This window comes from Schistocerca serialis, chromosome 4 (genome assembly GCF_023864345.2).
Source record: "Schistocerca serialis cubense isolate TAMUIC-IGC-003099 chromosome 4, iqSchSeri2.2, whole genome shotgun sequence".
In the NCBI taxonomy this organism is placed as follows: domain Eukaryota; kingdom Metazoa; phylum Arthropoda; class Insecta; order Orthoptera; family Acrididae; genus Schistocerca; species Schistocerca serialis.
In genome coordinates this window covers 755738235-755763197 of record NC_064641.1, presented here as the reverse complement: position 1 = coordinate 755763197, position 24963 = coordinate 755738235, and the positions used below count along the sequence as shown (strand labels likewise).

The 24963-nt window shown below is 46.0% G+C and overlaps 1 protein-coding gene across 1 annotated transcript in view; it reads left to right on the top strand.

The window, feature by feature from the left end:
• The window catches only part of LOC126473299 (neprilysin-1-like), a 548467-nt gene that overhangs the window by 363460 nt on the left and 160044 nt on the right, over nt 1–24963 (top strand). The window contains exon 4 of the mRNA XM_050100269.1: nt 5087–5170. Coding sequence (XP_049956226.1) covers nt 5087–5170 — 84 coding nt within the window. The remainder of the gene's footprint in view (nt 1–5086; nt 5171–24963) is intronic.

The following is a 24963-nucleotide window of genomic DNA, read 5'->3' as shown; positions in this document are numbered from 1 at the left end:
CACTGGCTCGCTACTGACTGCCGCTAAATTCCGTGTCCGCGCGCCCCCGCGCCGCGGCGTGACGTCACGTGTTTTGAAAACGTCAGTGCAATTGGCCGCTGTCCGTCGCCGTCGATCGCCGTTGCCATCACCCAGTAGTGGACGAGTGGTACACATCTTCTTTAACACCGGCATCCATATACCGTTAAATTTGACGCCCTCCTCCTTTCGGTTGAAATTATTTGGGTGTTTAGCGATTTCGATTGCCTCCCTCTAGAGCCTTTCGTAGTATCCGCTCGTGGCCGCTAGTACTTGCGTCTCCTCGAAACGAATATTGTGGTTCCCTGGCTGGAAAGCATGCTCCGCAACAGCTGATCGTTCCGTTTCTCCTCTTCTACAATTTCCCTTGCGCTCTTCCAAACGTTTAGAAACAGTTCTTTTGGTGGTACCCACATAAACATCACCACAGCTGCATGTGATCCTATACACTCCAGATTTTTCCAATGGTTTGCGAGCGTCCTTGGCAGGCCTAAGGTATTTCTGTATCTTCCTGGTTGGCTTGTAAATTACGGTAATATTCCGCTTCGTCAAGATCCTCCCTATTCTCTCCGTTACATTTTTAACAAACGGCAGGAAAACCTTAGATTTTGCAGTAGCCTGTACGTCAGTATGATTTCTGCGTGGCTGCCTCAACGCACGTTTTATTTCGGCGGACGAATATCCGTTCTTCGTTAGTGCATTGTGGAGATGTTCTATCTCAGCGTCGAGCAACTCAGGTTCACAAATATTTCTAGCTCTGTCCGCTAACGTCTTGATAACACCCCGCTTCTGTTGTGGGTGGTGGTTCGAATCCCGGTGCAAATAGCGGTCCGTGTGCGTGGGTTTGCGGTACACTGAGTGGCCCAAACTACCATTTTCGTTTCTAAACACAAGCACATCGAGGAAATGTAGTTTGCCGTCTACCTCCTCCTCCATAGTAAACTGAATTCTTGAGTTTATACTGTTCAGATGTTCGTGGAACCGGCTTAGTGCCTCCCTACCATGTCTCCACAACACAAACGTGTCATCCACGTACCGGAGCCATACATTTGGTTTCTTGCTGGCAGTACCTAAGGCCTGTTCTTCGAATTTCTCCATAAAGAAGTTTGCAATTACGGGACTTAGGGGGCTTCCCATAGCCACGCCATCCGTTTGCTCATAAAACTGTTCATTCCACTTGAAGTGTGTGGTCGTCAAACAACACTTAAACAGCTCTAAAATATCGGCAGGAAAAATTCGATCCAGCTCTTCCAATACATCATTAAGTGGAACCATGGTAAACAGCGATACCACATCGAAGCTGACCAATATGTCCTCCGGCTGGACCACTATGCCATTCAATCTGCTGATGAAATGTGTCGAATTCTTTATATACGAGTCCGAACGGCCCACATGTGGTTTTAACAGCGTAGTCAAAAACTTGGCTAACGAGTAGGTGGGCGAACCAATGGCACTTAGTATCGGTCTGAACGGAACATTTTCTTTATGAATTTTGGGCAACCCATAAAGCCTCGGTGGTAGCGCAACCGAACTGCAGAGAGAGGATTCTTGCACAGATGGAGGCACACTAGTACTTGTTATTGTATTTTCCTGGATTGCATATTGTTCCTCTCTGCACGTTTCGCTCCTCTGCATAACCACTGGTCGGGCCACAACCACAGGATGCCCTTGCTGCTCTTAGTCTTCAGTCATCCTATGTCCACGGCTTTGGGAGGAGGAAGCTTCAGATGGTGTCGGCAGCTCTGTTTGTATTCCAATGTCAACCAGTGTCAGTTTAAGTAAAATCATTGTCAATGTAAGTTCGCTCCGTTATTAAACGCTAAAGTATGAGGGCTATTCGGAAACTAGGATCTGACCGGTCACAAAATGGAAACCACTCTGAGAATCAAAATTATTTTATTTGCTATAGTTAGCTACACACTACAGCTACTTCTTTACATAGTCGTCGCTCCGACTTAGACATTTGTCGTTGAATGGTACCAGCTTTCCAATACCTTCATCATAGAAGGCAGCCGCCCGTCCTTTCCACCAATTGTCTACCCTCGTCTGCAGCTTGTTGTCTGTGCCAAAATGTTGTCTTCATGGCTAGCTGTTCATGTGAGCAGAAATGAAACTCAGGACGAGCCAATTACGAACACAAACACTGCAGGAGCATCTTAATTGCCCCTGCAGAATGCGGCCGAGAATTGTCATGAAGAACGAGACGCGTGACCGTTATGTTACGTGAGCTGCATGACATCAAGTGAAATCTCTCACGAGGCCCTCATATTTGGCGGGAGACACTATTTTCTAGGCATCTTGACATGCTCACGGTACGCTCAGAACTGCAAAGAGCGACGTGCTGTGATCGACAGGAATACTAGAGACGCTACCCAACACATCTGTGCAGAACTTAATCGGATTTTCCTGTGGTTTCCATTTCGCGACCGATCGGAACTTAATTTACGAATAGCCCTTGTAGGTATACCAACAACGTCTCGACTGTTTTTGCAGCGGTCCTCTGCAGAGTGATTAAACTGCAGTTTATTGGAAACCTCCATGACGAACCAAGGGGGAAAAAAGTTAAGAACAGTAAAAGGTTTTATATATACACTGCCAGAAAAAATGCAACATCCTCGAGGGTTGTGTTCAGTGGCACCAAGGTATAATATGTGCACACTGAAGGGGTTGTAGTATTAATGATTTATTTTTCATCGTCATCGGCGATAAGATGGCACTCAGGAGCGCAGTCTATGCACCCTCTGTTTTGATTCTTCAGCTAGTAGCTATGCTCAGTACAGAAGAGAGCAGCGTTTACAACATTCATTCTATGGTGGAACCATGCTCCGCCAATGAGTACATACTACTGTTGTGCAGCTTCAGTCATTTGAACGAGATCGGATTTTTTGGTGTCCACGAAACTGGATGAAAGTATCGACGGATTGCTGCATATGTTGGGCACAATGCGTCGGTGGTGTGTCGCTGTTGTCAACAGTGCCCTGTGGAACGTTCCAACATCTGTAGACCAGGTTCTGAACGTCCTCGTAGTACGGATGCACTTTAAGATCGACGCATTGTATGAGTAACAGTAGCCGCCCAAACGTCATACAGGGACGGAATCTGGCCACGTGTAGCACCTTCTGTGTCATCTTGCAGCAGGATTAGGATTGAGCGTGTCACCGGCCAGGCTTCCACTGACACCACGACACCGCCAAGCATGGATACACTGGCGTCGTGAGAGACTTGATAGTAGAAGGACGCAGCGTTGTCTTTAGTGATGAAAGCAGGTTTAGTTTGCATGTACACGTGTATGGCGTAGGCCTGGTGAGTTGCCTATTGCAGAGTGCCATCCCAGGTTTCATGGTGTGATGCGGTTATCAGCTACAAATTGGTTCAAATGGCTCTGAGCACTATGGGACTCAACTTCTGAGGTCATTAGTCCCCTAGAACTTAGAACTAGTTAAACCTAACTAACCTAAGGACAGCACAAACATCCATGCCAGAGGCAGGATTCGAACCTGCGACCGTAGCGGTCTTGCGGTTCCAGACGGCAGCGCCTTTAACCGCACGGCCACGTCGGCCGGCTATCAGCTACAACTCCCGAGTACATTCGGTGTTTTTGCAGGGTAAAGTAGCCATTAACCGCTAGATTACACAGGCTTTTATCTCTGTGCTACCTTATTTCTTTGAGAGGAAGGCGATGTGCTTTTTAGCTGGGCAATGCACGTCCACATACGGCTGCTGCGACACGACGTGTTCGTTGTGGTGTATAACAATTACCCAGGACAGAAAGGTACCAGATCTCTCGCCAAGCGAACACATATGGGACATGATGACGCGGGAAGTTACTCGTTCCCTAGGGCCTGCAAGTACTATTGCCCAACTGCAAGAAAAGGCGCAAGATGAGTGGCACAATGTATGCAGGATGCCATTCGCGACATTGCTGCTCGCGTTGCTCGAGATCCAATGACGGTTAGCAGAATAGGGAATCGGTGGGTTCAGGAGGGTAATACGGAACGCCGTGCTGGATCCCAACGGCCTCGTATCACTAGCAGTCGAGATGACAGGCATCTTATCCGCGTGGCTGTAACGAATCGTGCAGCCTCGTCTCGATCCCTGAGTCAACAGATGGGGACGTTTGCAAGACGACAACCATCTGCACGAACAGGTCGACGACGTTTGCAGCAGCACGGACTATCAGCTCGCAGACCGTGGCTGCGGTTACCCTTGACGCTGCATCACAGACAGGAGCGCCTGCGATGGTGTACTCAACGACGAACCTGGGTGCACGAATGGCAAAACGTCATTTTTTCGGACGAATCCAGGTTCTGTTTACAGCATCATGATGGTCGCATCCGTGTTTAGCGACATCGCGGTGAACGCACATTGGAAGCGTGTATTCGTCATCGCCATACTGGCGTATCATCCGGCGTGATGGTATGGGGTGCCATCGGTTACTCGTCTCGGTCACCTCTTGTTCGCATTGACGGCGCTTTGAACAGTGAACGTTACATTTCAGATGTGTTACGACCCGTGGCTCTACCCTTCATTCGATCCCTGCGAAACACAACATTTCAGCAGGATAATGCAAGACCGCATGTTGCAGGTCCTGTACGGGCATTTCTGGATACAGAAAATGTTCGACTGCTGCCCTGGCCTGCACATTCTCCAGATCTCTCACCAATTTAAAACGTCTGGTCAATGGTGGCAGAGCAACTAGCTCGTCACAATACGCCAGTCACTATTCTTGATGAACTGTGGTATCGTGTTGAAGCTGCATGGGCAGCTGTACCTATACACGCCATCCAAGCTCTGTTTGACTCAATGCCCAGGCGTATCAAGGCCGTTATTACAGCCAGAGGTGGTTGTTCTGGGTACTGATTTCTCAGCATCTATGCACTCAAATTGCGTGAAAATGTAATCACGTGTCAGTTTTAGTATAATATATTTGTCCAATGAATACGCGTTTTGCATTTCTTCTTGATGTAGCAATTTTAATGGCCAGTAGTGTATATACTTCATTAATATATAGTGTATACTGAGTACGTTTTTGATCTGGTGCCTGAATGCGATTTCTGAAATGTTGCAGGGGTACTTGAGGAGCCCATCAACGAGCTGGACAGCGAAGCGACGCAGAAGGCTAAGCGCTTCTACAACTCCTGCATGAACATCCGTAAGTAAACCACGGCTCGCTGTAGCGGTAGCAGTAGCGCCGTGGCACTAACCGTGGGTGAGCAAGCCCCTTCATCTGCCAGTAGCTACTACCATTCCTGGCTCTAAATACACATATGTATAATATGTCCAACACAGAAAAGTTTCTATTTTTACCACTTACTATGTGCTATAACAAGGCAAGGTTTAGGAAACAACGTTAGTTTTCGTGTCCATGACGATAGCGATATCATGAGGAGAACAGGTAAACAAAAATGGCCGTAGGCTGTGTACATTCATTAAATGTAAATATAGTGCAAGAAATAAAAAGCAAAAAGATACATTGAAGCGCCAAAGAAACTGGTACAGGCATGCGTATTGAAATACAGAGACGTGTAAATAGGCAGAATACTGCACTGCAGTCGGCAGCGCCTATATAAGACAACAAGTGTCTGCCACAGTTGTTAGATCGGCTACTGCTGCTACAATGACAGGTTATCACGATTTAAGTGAATTTGAACGTTTGTTCTAATCGGCGCACGAGCGGTAGGACACAGCATCTCAGAGGTAGCGATGAAGTAGGGATTTTCCCATACGACCATTTCACGGCTGTACCGTGAATATCACGAATCCGGTAACACATTAAATCTCCGTCATCGCTGGGGCGGAAAAAATATCCTGCAAGAACGGGACCAACGACGGTTGAAGAGAATCGTTCAACGTGAGAGAAGTGCAACCCTTCCATAAACTGCTGCAGATTTCAGTGCTCGGACATCAAGAAGTGTCAGTGTCAGAACCATTCAATGCAACGTCATCGCTATTGGCTTTCAGTGGCGAAGGTCCAGTCGTGTACCCTTGGTGACTGCACAACATAAAGCCTTACACCTTACCTGAGCCCGTCAACTGCGACATTGGACTGTCGATGAACGGAAACGTGTTCCTTGGCCGACCTAGTGTCGTCTCATATTGTATAGAACGGATGGACGTGTACGGGTACGGAGACAACCTCATCAATCCATGGACCCTGCATGTCAGCAGGGGACTGTTCAAGATGGAGGCTCTGTAATGGTGTGGGGCGTGTGCAGTAGGTGTGATATGAGACCCGTGATACGTCTAGATATGACTCTGACAGGTGACACGTACGTAAGCATCCTATCTGATCACCTACATCCACTCATGTCCACTGTGCATTCCGACGGACTCGTGCAATTCCAGCAGGACAATGCGGCACTTCACATGTCCAGAATTGATACAAAGTGGCTCCATGGACACGTTTCTGAGTTTAAACACTTCCGCAGGCCACCAAACTCTCCAGGCAGGAACATTATTGAGCATATCTGGGATGCCTTGCAACGTGCTGTTCAGAAGATATCTCCACCGCCTCGTACTCCTACGGATTTATGGAGAGCCATACAGGATTCATGGTGCAAATTCCCTCCAGCACTAGTTCAGGCATTAGTCGAGTCCATGCCACGTCGTGTTGCGGCATTTCTGTGCGCTCGCAGGAGCCCTACACAATATTAGGCACGTGTACCAGTTTCTTTGGCTCTTCAGTGTAATTTGACCGATGGGGCCAGAACATCGAGAAAGTCGCATTCTAAGCATTCTACACTCCCGGAAATTGAAATAAGAACACCGTGAATTCATTGTCCCAGGAAGGGGAAACTTTATTGACACATTACTGGGGTCAGATACATCACATGATCACACTGACAGAACCACAGGCACATAGACACAGGCAACAGAGCATGCACAAAGTCGGCACTAGTACAGTGTATATCCACCTTTCGCAGCAATGCAGGCTGCTATTCTCCCATGGAGACGATCGTAGAGATGCTGGATGTAGTCCTGTGGAACGGCTTGCCATGCCATTTCCACCTGGCGCCTCAGTTGGACCAGCGTTCGTGCTGGACGTGCAGACCGCGTGAGACGACGCTTCATCCAGTCCCAAACATGCTCAATGGGGGACAGATCCGGAGATCTTGCTGCCCAGGGTAGTTGACTTACACCTTCTAGAGCACGTTGGGTGGCACGGGATACATGCGGACGTGCATTGTCCTGTTGGAACAGCAAGTTCCCTTGCCGGTCTAGGAATGGTAGAACGATGGGTTCGATGACGGTTTGGATGTACCGTGCACTATTCAGTGTCCCCTCGACGATCACCAGTGGTGTACGGCCAGTGTAGGAGATCGCTCCCCACACCATGATGCCGGGTGTTGGCCCTGTGTGCCTCGGTCGTATGCAGTCCTGATTGTGGCGCTCACCTGCACGGCGCCAAACACGCACACGATCATCATTGGCACCAAGGCAGAAGCGATTCTCATCGCTGAAGACGACACGTCTCCATTCGTCCCTCCATTCACGCCTGTCGCGACACCACTGGAGGCGGGCTGCACGATGTTGGGGCGTGAGCGGAAGACGGCCTAACGGTGTGCGGGACCGTAGCCCAGCTTCATGGAGACGGTTGCGAATGGTCCTCGCCGATACCCCAGGAGCAACAGTGTCCCTAATTTGCTGGGAAGTGGCGGTGCGGTCCCCTACGGCACTGCGTACGATCCTACGGTCTTGGCGTGCATCCGTGCGTCGCTGCGGTCCGGTCCCAGGTCGACGGGCACGTGCACCTTCCGCCGACCACTGGCGACAACATCGATGTACTGTGGAGACCTCACGCCCCACGTGTTGAGCAATTCGGCGGTACGTCCACCCGGCCTCCCGCATGCCCACTATACGCCCTCGCTCAAAGTCCGTCAACTGCACATACGGTTCACGTCCACGCTGTCGCGGCATGCTACCAGTGTTAAAGACTGCGATGGAGCTCCGTATGCCACGGCAAACTGGCTGACACTGACGGCGGCGGTGCACAAATGCTGCGCAGCTAGCGCCATTCGACGGCCAACACCGCGGTTCCTGGTGTGTCCGCTGTGCCGTGCGTGTGATCATTGCTTGTACAGCCCTCTCGCAGTGTCCGGAGCAAGTATGGTGGGTCTGACACACCGGTGTCAATGTGTTCTTTTTTCCATTTCCAGGAGTGTATGTTGCTCACTTTGCCACAAGTGATATACATGAGGCAAACGTTCGCTGAAATGTAGTAGCGTCGTCCACGAACAGCTTCACGGAGCTGATAACAGAAGAAAATATGATGTTGCCCGACTCTTCCTAGAAGAACGCTCGACGGTAAACTTCTCCGTGGCGAACAAGGCCTCTACTGTAGCCTCTGCCATTAGAGTTTATTGAGCACCTGCCTAACGTTCACGCGCCTACTAAACGATCTTCAAACGAAACTGTTACGGCTCGTTTAGTAAGAGTGGTGTCTGGAGATAAATTTACACTCGCTGTTGATGATACTGTAATAAAAGTCGGCGAGTGAGAAGCCTGCTGCTTCGGCTGCAAGGAGAGTGGCTGGATGGATGGCGGTGTCCGTTGATAGTGAGGGCGACTGGCCGCTCGCAGTATGACGACAGACCTGGGAACGATGTACACAGAGAACTTGCCCCACTCTCGGATATGCTTATCAAGACGCCTTGCGACCCCGCAGTCACTGGAAACCGTGGATGGTCTGGGAACTCCGAGGCTGTTTTCCAAACCCGGAATGGAGGTGTGTGGGAGGTTGCCAAGTCTTGCTGTCGCGTAGACAGTAATAGATGTGGCTCCCGGGCCGCCGTTACATCGGTAAATTCGTGCAGAAGGAGCAAAAGAGGTAGTGGGGGTACCAGTGACCAATGACAGTTCGTCCTTGAGTTTGTTTATGAGACAGCCATTCGTAAGAGACCGGGAGAGCGGTGTGCTGACCCCACGCCTCTCCTATCCGCATCCCCCGCTGAGGATGACGCGGCGGTCGGATGGTCCCGGTAGGCCACTATGGCGTGAAGACGGAGTGTATTCGTAAGAGGGCAGAGGCCTAGGATTGTGTACCGGACTACAGGAGTGGAAAGAGTAGTGAAGGCAGTGAGGTTCGTCCGTAGTCGAGGCCGGTCGAAATGGTGGCGGCGGCGGCGTGAGGAGTCGAAAGCACCTTGCAGAAAGAGGGTGGCAGGTCAGCAAGGTCAGGTAGAGAACGGAGAGGCGCAGCGGTCACTTCAGAGCTAAGGCGCCGTATTAAACTTTCTATAGTTTCACTTATGGGTGGGAGCAAATATTTCTGTTGAGTAGACTACTATAGGACCGGTAGTTTGTGGGTTTTGAAGTACGAAGGGTGGAACAGGGTCTAGTCTAAATCTTATTGGTCATAGTGTAAAGAAGCAACGTAGATACAGAGACTAGAGGAGGACTTATTTGTCAAAGTGTAAAAGGATGGAAATGGATATTAAAGCATGTAAACAGAAACCCTTTTTAATTTTAATTTAAACTGGCATGTCCTTTTAACAGTTAGTCTCTCCACCTGCAAGTGTTAACTGTCGTTTGTGCCGTCCTGCCCTTTCTAAGATCCGTCGTAATCTTTGTGTGATGATAAGCATGGCTTGTGTGTATTGCCTGTATTTTACATTAGTTTTCCAACTGTCAGATGGGCCACTGATTTTTGTTTACAATGATTTCCCTTGTCTCACGGGATGAACCTCCAGTGGTGAGGCTGGCAATCGAAAATAATAAGAGTTTTCAGTGTTGGAAGAGTTTATATTAAAAGCTACCGAGATCAATTGCATTTGAGTTGATTAAGTACCGCTCTTAAGGGAGGGAACATTGCAAAACGTGCCTATCTTCAATGGATCATCTATGTGTTTCTATTAAAGCAACATGATAAAGGCCCAAGGTTGATGAATTATACTCAAGAATCGGTCGACGAGTGTTTAGTAAGCTACTTCTTTCGTCGATGAATTACATTTCCTTTGAGTTCTTCCAGTGAATCTCAACATGTCATCGGCTTGTCCTACAGTTACTTTTATGTAATCATTCCACTTTATGTGGCTCCGAATGGTACAGTAGTTAGTGATTGTACAGATTTGTAGCTGAGACGCCCTGCTAAACCCGCAGGGTAGGACAAGCAGTAGGAATTGTGGAAGGGAGCCAGAATGAGTGGCTGTCAGTTACACTCCAAACATAACACTTTATTTAGTTGTCCAAACATTACAGCGCAACTTCTAAACGTCTTTAATTCTAAAACGGCTAAAGGCCCATGAATTAAATACAACTGCTATAATAATAATTATTATTATTATTATTATTATTATTTGAGACAGAAGGCTCTAGGCTTTAAATAGTATTTAAGGCCAAGCGATGTATGTCTTGACTTCTCAGGTAGACTAAGTTTTTAAAAGCGGCTGAAGGCCCATAAATTTAAAACAACTACAATAACCTTTCAATAGGCAGAAGTCCCAAGCTTTATGACCAATAAGAAAACTTACTTCAAACGGCTGAAGGCCTTTGTTTAAAAAAACTGCAACCAATTTTCCAAGACAGAAGGCCCAAAGCTTTTAACCTTAAAAAGTATTTAAGCCCAAGTGATGTAAGACTTGATAAATAACAATCTTAAAACTTAAAGCGGCTGAAGGCCTACGCCTTTTAAAAACAATACGACAGTAAATTTTCAGCAGGCAGAAAGCCCACAGCTTTATCTTCGAAAAGGTAATACTTGATAAGTAGGATCCTTAAAACTTAAAGCGACTGAAGGCCGATGCTTTTAAAAACAGCCGGCCGGGGTGGCCGAGCGATTCTAGGCGCTGCAGTCTGGAACCGCGCGACCGCTACGGTCGCAGGTTCGAATCCTGCCTCGGGCATGGATGTGTGTGATGTCCTTAGGTTAGTTAGGTTTAAGTAGTTCTAAGTTCTAGGGGACTGATGACCTTAGAAGTTAAGTCCCATAGTGCTCAGAACCATTTGAACCATTTTTTTAAACAATACAGTACAATAAATTTTCAACAGGCAGAAAGTCCAAGCTTTATCTTCGGACAATGTAAGATTTGCCCAATTTAGAAAAAATAACTTTTAAAACGTCTGAAGACTTTTTATTTTAAAAACACAATTACAAGCATACAAATTCCAATTATAGGCTATGATCCATTAAAAATACACAATTAAACGCCAACAAGAAAGGTAGTATAGGCAACGACGCTCAGAAGTTTCCAGGGGGCTCGGGCTGCCCTTGAAATCTTAACGTTCCCTTAGGTGTGACTAGAAGTCGGCCCAGCTATACTCGATCTGCCAGTAACACAACCAAGGGACAGTCAGGGACCCACCGACAAGACGACTTGCTAACCACCGACCAGTATACGAGAATTCCAAAGCCAAAACGTTACAGACATAGCCGCCCACAACCAAAAACACATTAGGCTGTCAAAACTACACACCATGTTGGACAGCAACAACAGGTGAGGAAAGGACGCTGCCTGAATTTACGTCAGAGACCAGGGCAGGTAACCGGAACACTAACGGCCACAAAGCAGAAAATTCCGCTGGTGCACTTGAATTTCAAACGACAAACATAGTTAATTCCACCACACGGCAGCTAAATCTTCACCAACTCGAACACTCGTTGTTGCTCCCAGGAATACCGTCTACAGCGAACCACCAACTAAGGGGACAACGTGAACAGACGTGGCTTCCATAATTAAATCACACCACTCAACTTTCATGTCCTGGGTCGGTGAGCCACGAACCTCGTAGCACTCGGAACAGCCCCCACACGCTCCGACACTGCATAGAGTCCGGCAGACTGCGCCGCGCGGAGACTTGCTTACTGATCTCCTCCAACCGACCGACTCACTGCCAGTACGCTGACAACATTTAAAACAAGTTGTCAGTGGAAATGAAACCAACTACATACACAGTTTGGCAAACACTTGCACGAAGACTTGAACGACACTCAGCAGTGGCTGTTCAATCACGAAGACAAATCGGGAATCGATACAGACACACAGCCAACACATAAGCGATCGGTGAACCAATTCACGTCGTCCAGTAGGACGACCGACCAACGATCCGCGAAGACCGTGCCCAGCTCAAGTGATGCGTGGTGGCAACGGTCGGGCGAGCCATGGACGTCCGGGCATCACTGCTGCTCCAACCCGGCTAAACTAGTGCCGCATTCCAACTCCACGACTAGCAGGTCCGAACTGCCCTCCTGGCGCGTTCCAACTGACTCTACGACAGACGACAACCGGGAAGTAATAACTGTGCAGTGAAGATAACACATGAGGGCTATATCGATAGGCGCTGCTGCTGCCGCTGTCGGACAGACAAAGCAGCAACTCAGTGGCAACATAAATTGAAACTACCATAACGAGGTGGCAACAAGAAAAAACAGGATGTAAAATAAGAGATGGCACGAGCGCGAGCCACGCATGGCTCAATAGCCAATAGCGTAATCGAAAACTAATTGCTCTCTTCTCCTATGCATCCCCAATATATCAGTTTATGTTCAGAGCCAACTGCCAGTCCTTGCATCACTCATCGGTCCTCCGTAGGTCTTCGTGCATTTCGCTGCAGTGTTATAGCACTGCAGCTTTCCTAAAAACAATATTATCGCCGGTAAATAGCCCCATGGAACTTCCTACGTTGTCCACTGCATCATTTATACAGGGCCTCTATCCTAAAAGTCGTCAGGCGCATTTTCTCTGGTGTTTCAATAGATATTTTCAATTTCGTTTTTACATTGTGTAGCTGGAATCAGCCCAAGCAAATAGTTCCCATCATGTCTTTCATGCGACCCCCCATTGTCGATGGAAAACGACGGATGAATTGTTGCCAGTTAGAAAGAAAATGATTTTTTAAAGCGCAATTTTACGTGCCCATTCAACAGAGCGGTCCCAGGTTAGTCCAGGGCGATATTCCTTTTTATCCATATGTATTAATAGGGACAATAAATCTAGAAGAATTACGAGTACTGCAGCAGCGACAGTACTGCCACGGCCTGCTCTGAATGCTACCACCGAATATCAGCGCTACTGAGTCACTGCTGGAGCAATGGTTATTCTTCGTGTTTGACTGTCACTGTCAATGATGATGACGAGTTCCCATACTCCGAGGAGCGTAGGGAACGATGCTGGAGACAAGCACCGCCGATTAGGCAAGGTCGTAGCGGAGGTGTTTGCCATTGTCTTCCTCCGACCGTAATGGGGATGAATGATGATGATGAGCCGGCCGAAGTGGCCGAGCGGTTACAGGCGCTACAGTCTGGAACCGCACGACCGCTACGGTCGCAGGTTCGAATCCTGCCTCGGGCATGGATGTGTGTGATGTCCTTAGGTTAGTTAGGTTTAAGTAGTTTTAAGTTCTAGGGGACTTATGACCACAGCAGTTGAGTCCCATAGTGCTCAGAGCCATTTGAACCATTTTGATGATGATGAATACAACACAACAACACCCAGTCATCTCGAGGCAGGGAAAATCCCTGACCCCGCTGGGAACTGAACCCGGGACTCCGTGCACGGGAAGCGAGAACGCTACCGCAAGACCACAAGCTGCAATATCTACCGATAAAACAAATACCGCGCTAGACTAATATGGGTCCGCGCTATCGTATAGATACGTAAAATTCCGCTTTATAAGTCATTTTGTTTGTAATGGGAAAGAATCCAACGCTTGCCGTCGATACTGGGCGTCGCATTAAAAAGTGATGAGTATCATTTTTTTGGGCTGACTCCAGCATCACAATGCAAAAACGACATTCCAAATATCTGCCTAAACACCACAAAAAATGCGCCTGATGACCCATAGGAGAGACACCTGTTGATATCTTATACAGGAACACTTCCTTAGCGTATTCCCACAAAGACTTTTACATTGTCGATTTCGAACCGTTAAGAACAACGTGCTGAGTTCTATCAACAAGGACGTCCTGAATCCAGCGATTAATCCGGTTTGATGTTATTATTCAGCTTATCGCTAAAACAATTTATCTACGAACTTCCAGCACGCTGAAGTAGCCATGGATCAGCAACTACTGTTAATTAGCACAACAAAAAACCAGTCCAAAGTTGCAAATTTTACTTTTTTTTGTTCACTCGATGACTAGTTTCGGGCCGAGATCCATTTCCAAACCATCGTAACATAGTGCAAAATGGTATTTCCGAAGATTTGAAAACCATATCAAAAATGTGCAACCAGCAGATACAGCCCATACAATTATCTGTACTTTGGACTAGTTTATCGATGTACTGATACAATTTATCGTCAACAGGAATATTAAAATGTACAGGGCGATTTTTTCCACTGTGTACAAACTCTAGGGATTGATCGATGAGATGATACGGAACAAAAAAGGTCTAATGAACTTAAGTCCGGGAATCCATGGTTTCCATGGCAGAGACCATTTATTCAACCATACTTTGTTACAAATACTGCTGTCTAATGCACGCTGTACCATGCAACAAAGTTAGTTACTTCTCGTAGAGGGTGGTACTGTTTCTCATACGTCATGCCCTAGCGCCTTTTCCTGACACAGTAACTGGTAATGTTGTGTCCGATTCACTTCTCTTGCTGACTCACCTCATAGTGAATGTGCTACACCGTTGTAGAAAATGGTACCGTATTCAAATCGAGAGCTATCCGATATGGTGTTTACTTACGGAAAGCTAAATCGCAACGGGCGGCGGGCAGCAAGGTTCAACAGGAGACCTATCCCCGCTGACAACAGCCACAGCATTCAATGTTTGCAACAGTGTTTCTCCGTTTTTCTGAGACAGGAATCATGAAAGACGTACCCGAAATGTTGGTTCACCAGACTTGGAGGAAAATGTGATTAACACTGTCGAAGACGACCGCCGTGCCAGTACCAGGCAGTTGGCCCGCCAATAAATGGTAAGCAGAGGACTGTGTGGAACATTCTCTATGACAATTGTTACTACCCTTGTCACTTACAGCGTGTGCAGGACTTACTTGCGACAGACTTTCCACATCTGGAGCAGGTATGTCACTGGTTTCTTCACCAGGCAACCACGATTCCGGGATTTGTGTCATCCACCCTATTCTGCGATGACGCCACCTTTATGCGGAGTGGTATCTCAGTCATCTGTGGGGTAGTACGCAGAACCCCCACTCTTTGTGTGGCAGTGACTCATCAGTTTCGGTGTAGTTGGAATGTGTGGGTCGGGATAATTGGCGACCGTATTTTGGGACAAGTCTTCCTTTCACATCGCCTAACAGGCTGGAACTATCGGCGTTTTTTGGCGGTGACTTGACTTTGCCTCCCCTGCTGGAATAAGTGCCATTGATGATTCGAAGGGTTATGTGGGCGCTACATGATGATGCTCCAGCCCACTTTGCCCTTAACGTCCGGACAGATCTCAACCGTGTCTTCCCTGACAGGGAGTCCACTTGCACGGTCCGCTTGTTCACTGTATCTCAACCAGTGCGATTTATTGTTATTGGACCACCTCAAAAGTATCGCGTATGCAGAGCCCATTCCAGATGTAGAGACACTGGAACAGCGTATTCATGCTGCCTTTGAAATTCTGGAAATTTATGGTAAGTTCTTATGGGACCAAACTGCTGAGGTCTCCCTAGGCATACACACTACTTAATCTAGCTTAAACTAACTTACGCTAAGGACAACACACACACCCATGCCCGAGGGAGGACTCGAACCTCCGACGGGAGAAGCCGCGCGAACCGTGGCAAGGCGCCCCTGACCACACGGGTACCCCGCTTGGCTGTTGCCTTTGACACTGTTCGGATGCAACCTGGCAGATGTGAACGTGAGAGACAGAACATACTACGGCGCTTACACGCGCGTGGAAACCATTTTCAACACTTATTGTAACTACGGCTGCATGCTACAGCACGTATTAGGCCGCAGTCGTATGACTGAATGAATGGTCTCTAGCATGGAAGCCATGCATATCCGGACATAAGTACATTAGCATTTTTTTGTTTCGTATCGTCTCATCGATCAATCCCTACAGTTTGTACACGATGGAAAAAATCACCCTGTATACAAATACAGGGTGCCAAAAGAACGTTTTCCATGTTCTGATAGGTGATAATATGGACTAAAGCAAGAAAGAAATGCTCGGTAAACACTCGTTCTAAAATGCGTACCTGAAGAGCTACTTCTTCATCTTTGCTATTGCCGGACACATGTCTACTTCCAGTTCTTTGCTATTAAGAACGACCTACAGAACGCAGTAAACAATTGAGGACACATTCCTTAGTTATTGTCTGTGGATACAGCATGCAGCTAACATCTGTTAGTGTTGTTTATGGAAAGCGTATTCACAGTGCTGGATAGATGCACCTAATACATTAGTTCTACTGGAACTAGTTTGTGGTTTTATAAATTTATGAAATGCTTTTACATTGTAGTTTTATCTTTTCATTTACAAACATAATGAAAGCCGTTGTTCCACACAGGTAATGACAAACGTAATCATATTTCATGGTCTGGGAATTGGAAGCAACCGTCGCGCCCGTGTCTTGTATCTACGTCTACATCTGCATGCTTAATCCGCAATTCATACCTAAGTGACTGATTAGGGGGTTCATCGAACCACCCCTAGACTGTTTATCTACCGTTTCACACGCCAACAGCGCGTGGGAAAAGCAAACATTTTCATATCTCCGTGCGATCTCTGATTTCTCATACTTTATTACGATGATCGATTTCACTACGTAGATGGGCGTCGTACTTTTTACAAGCGTTCTGTTGTAATTTTATTTACATAGTGGTTCCCTGACGGGACGACGCTTGGATCAAAATATTACTAGTTATATTGAACTAATGGTTCAATGCATATTATTTTTTACTTTTTAGCCGCCTTTTGCGTCTTTTTAAATTTTTAATTTATGTTTTATTTCATGCTGTTTAAAAGTTATAAATTACTAACAGACCCGATACGGTCGACGCTTTCCGGGACGAAACACGATACTGCGATGCGAACTCTTGCCTCGCTGAAATCTGCGTAGATGTATTTTCATAAATATTATCACAGTTGTAAGATTTTGGCAATGCGATATCGCACGGGCAGTTTTGAATTTCAATCTGTAATTATTATTCCGACTGTTTTCTTTTCTTTGATATTTTGTTCGCTTATGCGATTTACGTACTTCTTTTTTTAATTCACACATATATCTATTTACAATGTTTTACTACATATTTTGATAATTTAGGTAACATAAGCAATAAGCAATGGCGACAACTGTAAATCAAGTCAGAAGAAAGTGGTCTGCCGTTGCGCTCTCTTGGAATAGTCTTGCGCTCGCTGGTGATACACCGCATCCTGTACTCGTCCATCACAAAGTTATAACACCTGTTGAAGGGCATGTAAGAGCCAGAAGCCTTTCGTGTTTAAGTACTGAAAAATAAAAAGAACTGAAGCGGTAGTTTCAGCCACTGTTCTTGCAGTAGGCTGCCTAAACTTTTAGGGAAAGTAAATACATATTCACATACACCTTTACCTTTAATCCAAATGAATACAGACTCATTTACAGATATTTTTCTCTTACTACGGGTATACAAAGACAATGCAGAAGGTGACATATACACAGATTTACCAAAGTCTTTATTTGCAAGTTCTCCAATATGATAGGTGCGGTAGGCAATAATGTGTCTGTCTACAAAACTTTCAGGGCCAGGTACGTTAGGAACTCCAGTACCACCTCGCACAATGGCTACAGTCAGCCAACCATTACCATGCGTAAAGGTATCATTAATGTCAATGCTAAAATTAAATCTACATCCACAGAAAACACATGGTCCGTCGACAAGTGCAGTAGCAGCCGTGTTCTTCACTGTATTCTTCTTCTTGTCTGCAGCAGATGTGGAAAATTCGATGTTCTCAATTGTTTTGTAGATTGTCTGTTTAGAACGACGACGTAGTCTTCTATAAGGCGTACTTAGTACTGAATTATAGGTCTCAAGAAACTCTACAAAAAAAATTCTGTGAGAGCATGTGTTTATGTTTTACAACTGAGTCGCAATCATCATTTTTCTGTTTTGTGGGTGCTGCAGAGAGCGGTTTCAAATGACAAAAATCATCATTGTTGGTCAACTGTAAAAGCTAAACATAAATTCTCGCCGACTTTACTTGATCTCTACCATCTGGTAATTCGTAACTTGCTCTTATGTATTACGTAGCGTATATCAAGAGAGTCCGCTGGCGGAAAACATTTTTACTTAATTTAGCTGATGAAACCTAGACAGCTGAACAGATTATCGTAGGACATAGCTAAGAACCGTCCCGATTAAAACAGCTTTAAGATAAAAAAAACTGCATCTTTTAATCCGACATTTCGTTTGGGAGCTACGACGCCACAGAAAGATACATAGATATACAAGTTAAACCCATAATACCCCTCTATTTGCAGTCAGGGATTCTACATCTACGTCTTCATAAATACCCCGCAAATCACATTGAGGTGCCTGGGAGAGTATTCATCGAACCACCTTCACAATAATTCTCGCTTATTCCAATCTCGAACAGTGCACGAGAAACACGAGCACCTATATCTTTCCGTGCGAGCTCTGATTTTCCCTTATTTTGTTATGATGATCGTTTCTCTCTTCGTAGCTCGGCGTCAACAAAATATTTTCGCATTCGGAGGAGAAAGTTGGTGACTGAAATTTCGCGACAAGATTCAGCGGCAACGCAAAACGCCTTTCTTTTAATTATGTGTACCTCAAATACTGTATCATTTCAGTGACACTCTCTTCCCTATTTCGCGATAATACAAAACGTGATGACCTTCTTTGAACTTTCTCGATGTACTCCGTCAGTCCTATCTGGTATGGGTCCCACACCGCGCAGCAGTATTCTAAAAGGGGACGAACAAGTGTAGTAGAAAAAGTTTCTTTAGTAGATATGTTACATTTTCTAAGTGTCCTGCCAATAAAACGCAGTCTTTGGTTAGTCTTTGTCACAACATTTTCTATGTGTTCCTTCCAGTTTAAGTTGTTCATAGTGGTAATTACTAGGTATTTAGTAGAATTTAGATTTGACTGGTTTATCGTGTAACCGAAGTTCAACGGAATTATTTTAGTACTCATGTGGATGATCTAGCACTTTTCGTTATTTATGGTCAATTGCCAGTTTTTGCAAAATACAGATATTTTTTCTAAAACGTTTTGCAGTTTGTTTTGATCATCTGATGACAGTATCTGACGACAGCGTCATCTGCAATCAACCTAAGACGGCTGCTCAGATTGTCTCCTAAATCGCTTATACAGGGTGGTCCATTGATAGTGACCGGGCCAAATATCTTACGAAATAATCATCAAACGAAAAAACTACAAAGAACGAAACTCGTCTAGCTTGAAGGCGGAAACCAGATGGCCCGCTAGATGGCCTGCCATAGGTCAAGCCGATATCAACTGCGTTTTTTAAAATAGGATATTGTGATCAAAATTCCCAACGGCGTGTGCTATGTATGCTGCTCGGTATCCTGGAAGACATCATCCAAGTGTCCGGACCGTTCGCCGCATAGTTATGTTATTTAAGGAAACAGGAAGTGTTCAGCCACATGTGAAACATCAACCACGACCTGCAACAAATGATGATGCCCAAGTAGGTGTTTTAGCTGCTGTCGCAGCTAATCCGCACATCAGTAGCAGACAAATTGTGCGAGAATCGGGAATCTCAAAAACGTCGGTGTTGAGAATGCTACATCAACATCGACTGCACCCGTACCATATTTCTGTGCACCAGGAATTGCATGGCGACGACTTTGAACGTCGTGTACAGTTGTCCCACTGGGCACAAGAGACATTACGGGACGATGACAGATTTTTTGCACGCGTTCTACTTAGTGACGAAGCGTCATTCACCAACAGCGGCAACGTAAACCGGCTTAACATGCACTATTGGGCAACGGAAAATCCACGATGGCTGCGACAACTGGAACATCAGCGACCTTGGCGGCATTATGGGAGGAAGGATAATTCGCTCCATTTTATTGATGACAATCTAAATGGTGCAGTGTATGCTGATTGCCTACGTAATGTTCTACCGATGTTACTACAAGGTGTTTCACTGCATGACAGAATGGCGATGTACTTCCAACCTGATGGATGTCCGGAACATAGCTAGCGTGCTGTTGATGCAGTATTGAATAGTATATTTCATGACACGTGGATTGGTCGTCGAAGCATCATACCATGGCTCGCACCTTCACCGGATCTGACGTCCCCGGATTTCTTTCTGTGGGGAAAGTTGAAGGATATTTGCTATCGTGAACCATTGACAACGCCTGATAACGTGCGTCAGCGCATTGTCAATGCATGTGCGAACATTACGGAAGGCGAACTACTCGCTGTTGAGAGGAATATCGTTACATGTATTGCCCAATGCATTGAGGTTGATGGACATCATTTTGAGCATTTATTGCATTGATGTGGTATTTACAGGTAATCACGCTGTAACAGCATGCGTTCTCAGAAATGATAAGTTCACAAAGGTACATGTATCACATTGGAACAAACGAAATAAAATGTTCAAACGTACCTACGTTCTGTATTTTAATTTAAAAAATCTACCAGTTACCAACTGTTCATCTAAAATTGTGAGCCATATGTTTGTGACTATTACAGCGCCATCTATCACAAAGCGAAAGAAGTCGTCCAACTCAAAGATGCGTATTTCTTTACGTACTACACGAATATGTAATAAAAATGGGGGTTCCTGCTTAAAAAAACGCAGTTGCTATCCGTTTGACCTATGGCAGCGCCATCTAGCGGGCCAGCCATAGCGCCATCTGCTTTGCCCCTTCAAGCTAGACAAATTTCGTTGTTTGTAGTTTTTTCGTTTGACGCTTATTTCGTGAGATATTTGGCCCGATCACGATCAATCGACCACCCTGTATTGATACGGAACAGCAAAGGGCCTATAACACTACCTTGGGGTTAAAAATGACTTTCACAAGGCTACATGTTTTTCGTAACTGAACGTCCAATTCTTCAAAGCAGTGCCCCGGCATCCTTTAAGCTACACGTGCCTCCCGGCCACTGCTAAATGAATAAGAGCGATCGAGGCAGCCATACCATCGATTGCGTCTTCCGGCAGTCGTACGCAATGGAACATAAACCTGATCTGGTCCTAGACTCGGCAGACTCACGTTTTGTTCAGTAAACGAGCGCGCGGAACTGCATGGAATGCCTTCCGAAAGTCAAGGATCATGCAGCCATCCTGGGCACCTTTGCCTGCGGCACGCTCATTCTCCCGCGACGCCCCTGAGCTCAGAACACCTGTTGGCAGGGTCTCAGACTCGGCCGGCGTCGCGGGTCGTGACACCGCTTAGCCGGCTGGCTCTGCGCTCCTGGCGTCGTCTCAATTAGTGGTGCCGCCGCAGATGGGGGCGGCGTGGGAGGTGGCGCTAGCCGTCATTGATTGGCAATCAGGCCGCTAATGACGGGCCATCAAAGCCCGCGGCCGCCTAAATTTGTTTCGCGCTAATTGAGTCACGCAGATCGCCTGCCAGTCACAGCTGCCGCGGCTTAAAACCGGCCGCGCGTACCTCGTTATCGGCCTCTCGCTGTGACGACCGCGGCACGTCCGCTCGCCATTGACGGCCAGAGTCCTCACCGCCGTCCCGCTCTGTGAATTAGCGCCATTTGCAGCGCTACAGGGTCGACCGCAAATACACGCACGAGCAGGAAACCGCCATCAATTCCATTTGATTGATATCGCCGAAAATCACCATTGAATGTGACTGATATCGCTAAAAAACACCAAGTACGTGACTATAGTTCAATTCTTTTATCTTGGCGGTTCGCGCATGCCCGTCCAGACGCGGGAGATTGCTGCGTTGCCAGTTGCACGAGCCAAGAGAAGCAGCGCCATGGTATAGTTCGCATACTTACGTTTAGGGGGGAGCGCGCAGTTTATGAAGTAAAGCCACCACGGCCGCATTAACCCTTTCGCTGCTACAGAGACGTGCTCCCCGCATTCCACGATGTGCGCGATTTTGTCATGATTGCATTGCTCGCCTGTGCAGACACATGGTGTTTCGACTGCTTTGAGACACTTTATCATTCGATTTCATAAAAACTATTTGGCCCAAAAATTTGATTTTTACACATCTTCTTGACTGATACCTTCCCCCCATAAATGACTTAATTTTGTTTAGATGTTCAACGCAGTTATTCTGCAGCATTAGATGTAATAAACCATTGCACGAAATTTTGAAGAGTTTGCAGAGGTAAAAGTCGATAGCGTATATTTTCCATATGGTCTATTTTAGTTGCCACTTGAAATTTCAAAAAATTACATTCAAACGAATAAAATTCATGAAGTAAGACACTTCGATATTGTTTTTAAATAAAGAAAATATTAAACACTGAACAAGGTTTGAACTCAGAACCTTTCACTTAGCAGCCGTACACTTTTTTTTTTTAATCTCATTTTGTTCGTTTTCGTTCGTTGTATCTGCTCGGGGCGGACGTCGAAAGACACCCGTTTCAGTTCGTTGTTGATCCATTAACTCAGTTTGTTTTATTACAGAGGGCAGCTACTCCTCTAACCGCACACGCTGAGCTACCGTGCCGGCTACACTTTAACCAGCTCGTCATTCAATGCATCTCCCAGAGGACTTCAAACTATCACGCAAAATACCGACAAACACTGCTGGTATGACTATGAATTACTCACGTTTCGTCGAAGTACAATAGGAAACAACAATTACCGCCGTTTTTTATTGCGAAAAAGCAGTTAGTGAGACTGATACAAACGCCTTTCCTTGCTATCGTCTGAATTAGGAGGCTTATTACTTGTTTGGTTTAATTAATTAATAGAATATGAAGCAATTGGTATAAAGAACGCTTTTTCCAAACTTTCTATAAAGGAAAGTCTGCTATCAAGACATTGCTTTTGTTCAATTACTTTATTTATGACTGAACGTTTCTATAACTGAAGATACTCGTCCGTACTCTGCACTGCAGTCGAGCTCTGGCAACGTCGTTCTCTGTTCCTTGGCTGACTGTGTTTTGTGACGTCAGATGCGCAGAACGAACCTAAACTCGGCCCCCGTCATAAATGACGCGCACTTTAGCACACGTCTGTTTAAGCGATTATTACTATAATGCATTATGATCTGGTGGGACTTCTCAGTCTCACTCTAAAAAGCTCTATATAAGGTTGCAGCATACGTTTGCAGCCTTTTTGTTTTGCTAGCTAGTGTTCCTGCTGAAATGACATTATTTATCGATTGTCATTTTCAGCGGCGGCTGGTGAGTATACACGCTTCGTGTTCACAAATTTTTAGATTCAGGTAAATTTGAGAGTGTGAAACTAATAGCATATGCTGTATAACAGTTATGTTTATCAACACCTTTATACACTGAAGCGCCAAAGAAACTGGTATAGGCATGCGTATTCAAATACGGCAGAATACGGTGCTGCGGTCGGCAACGCCTTTATAATACAAGTGTCTGGCGCAGTTGTTAGATCGCTTACTGCTGCGACAGTGGCAGGTTATCAAGATATAAGTAACTTTGAACGTGGTGTTACACTCGGCGCACGAGCGATGGGACATAGCACCTCCGAGGTAGCGATGAAGTGGGGATGTTCCCGTACGACCATTTCACGAGTGTACCGTGGCTACCGCGAATCCGGTAAAACATCAAATCTCCGACATCACTGCGGCTGGAAAAAGATCCTGCAAGAACGGGACCACCGACGACTGAAGAGAATCGTTCAACGAGACAGAAGTGCAACGCTTCCGCAAACTGCTGGAGATTTCAGAGCTGGGCCATCAATAAGTGTCAGTGTGCGAACCATTCAACGAAACTTCATCGATATGGGCTTTTGGAGCCAAAGGCCACTTGTGTACCCTTGATGACTACACGGCACAAAGCTTTACGCCTCATCTCGGCCAGTCCTCATCGACATTGGACTGTTGATGACTGGAAACATGTTGCCTCGTCGGACGAATATTGTTTGAAATTGTATCGAGCGGATGAACGTGTACAGGTATGGAGACCACCTCATGAATCCATGGACGCTGCATGTCAGCAGCGAACTGTTCAAGCTGGTGGAGGCTCTGTAATGCTGTGGGGTGTGTGCAGTTGGAGTGATATAGGACCCCTGACACGTCTAGATACGATTCTGACAGGTGACACGTACATAATCATCCTGTCTGATCACCAGCATCCATTCATGTCCATTGTGCATACCGACGGGCTTGGATAATTCCAGTAGGACAGTGCGATATCCCACACGCCCAGAATTGCTACAGAGTGGCTCAAGGAACACTCTTCTGAGTTTAAACACTCCCGCTGGCCACCAAACTCTGCAGACATGAACATTATTTAGCATATCTGGGATGCCTTGTAACGTGCTGTTCAGAAGAGATCTCCAGCCCCCCGTACTGTTACGGTTTTATGGACAGCTCTGTAAGATTCATGATGTCAGTTCCCTCCAGCACTACTTCAGATATTAGTAGAGTCCATGCCATATCGTGTCGCGGCTTTTCTGCGTGCTCGCGAGGGCCCTACACGATATTAGGCGGATGTACCATTGTATTTGGCTCTTCAGTGTACAGCTGCAACCATTGCCAATAATAGTAACAACAGCAATAATAATAATAATAATAAATAATAATAATAAATAATAATAAAAATAATAATAATAATAAATAGAGGTGTTTTGCAGGATATGCTTCCTGAAACCACCCTAGAAGGAAAACAAAGACAGAGGATGAGATGGTCAGATGAAGTTAACCGACACCTCATGTTCTGTTATTACCAAGAAACAAACCTAGGAGCCAACAAAACTGGATACAGATAACAAGTAGACATAACATTTATTACCAGATACCCAGAATTAAAATTTTTAACAGAACAACGACTAGCTGATCAGATCCGTGTAATAATCAAAAATAACAGGATACCCCAGTCAGAATTAGAACACATCAAACAACAAGTGCAACAAATACTGGAACAAAATAATGTGCAAT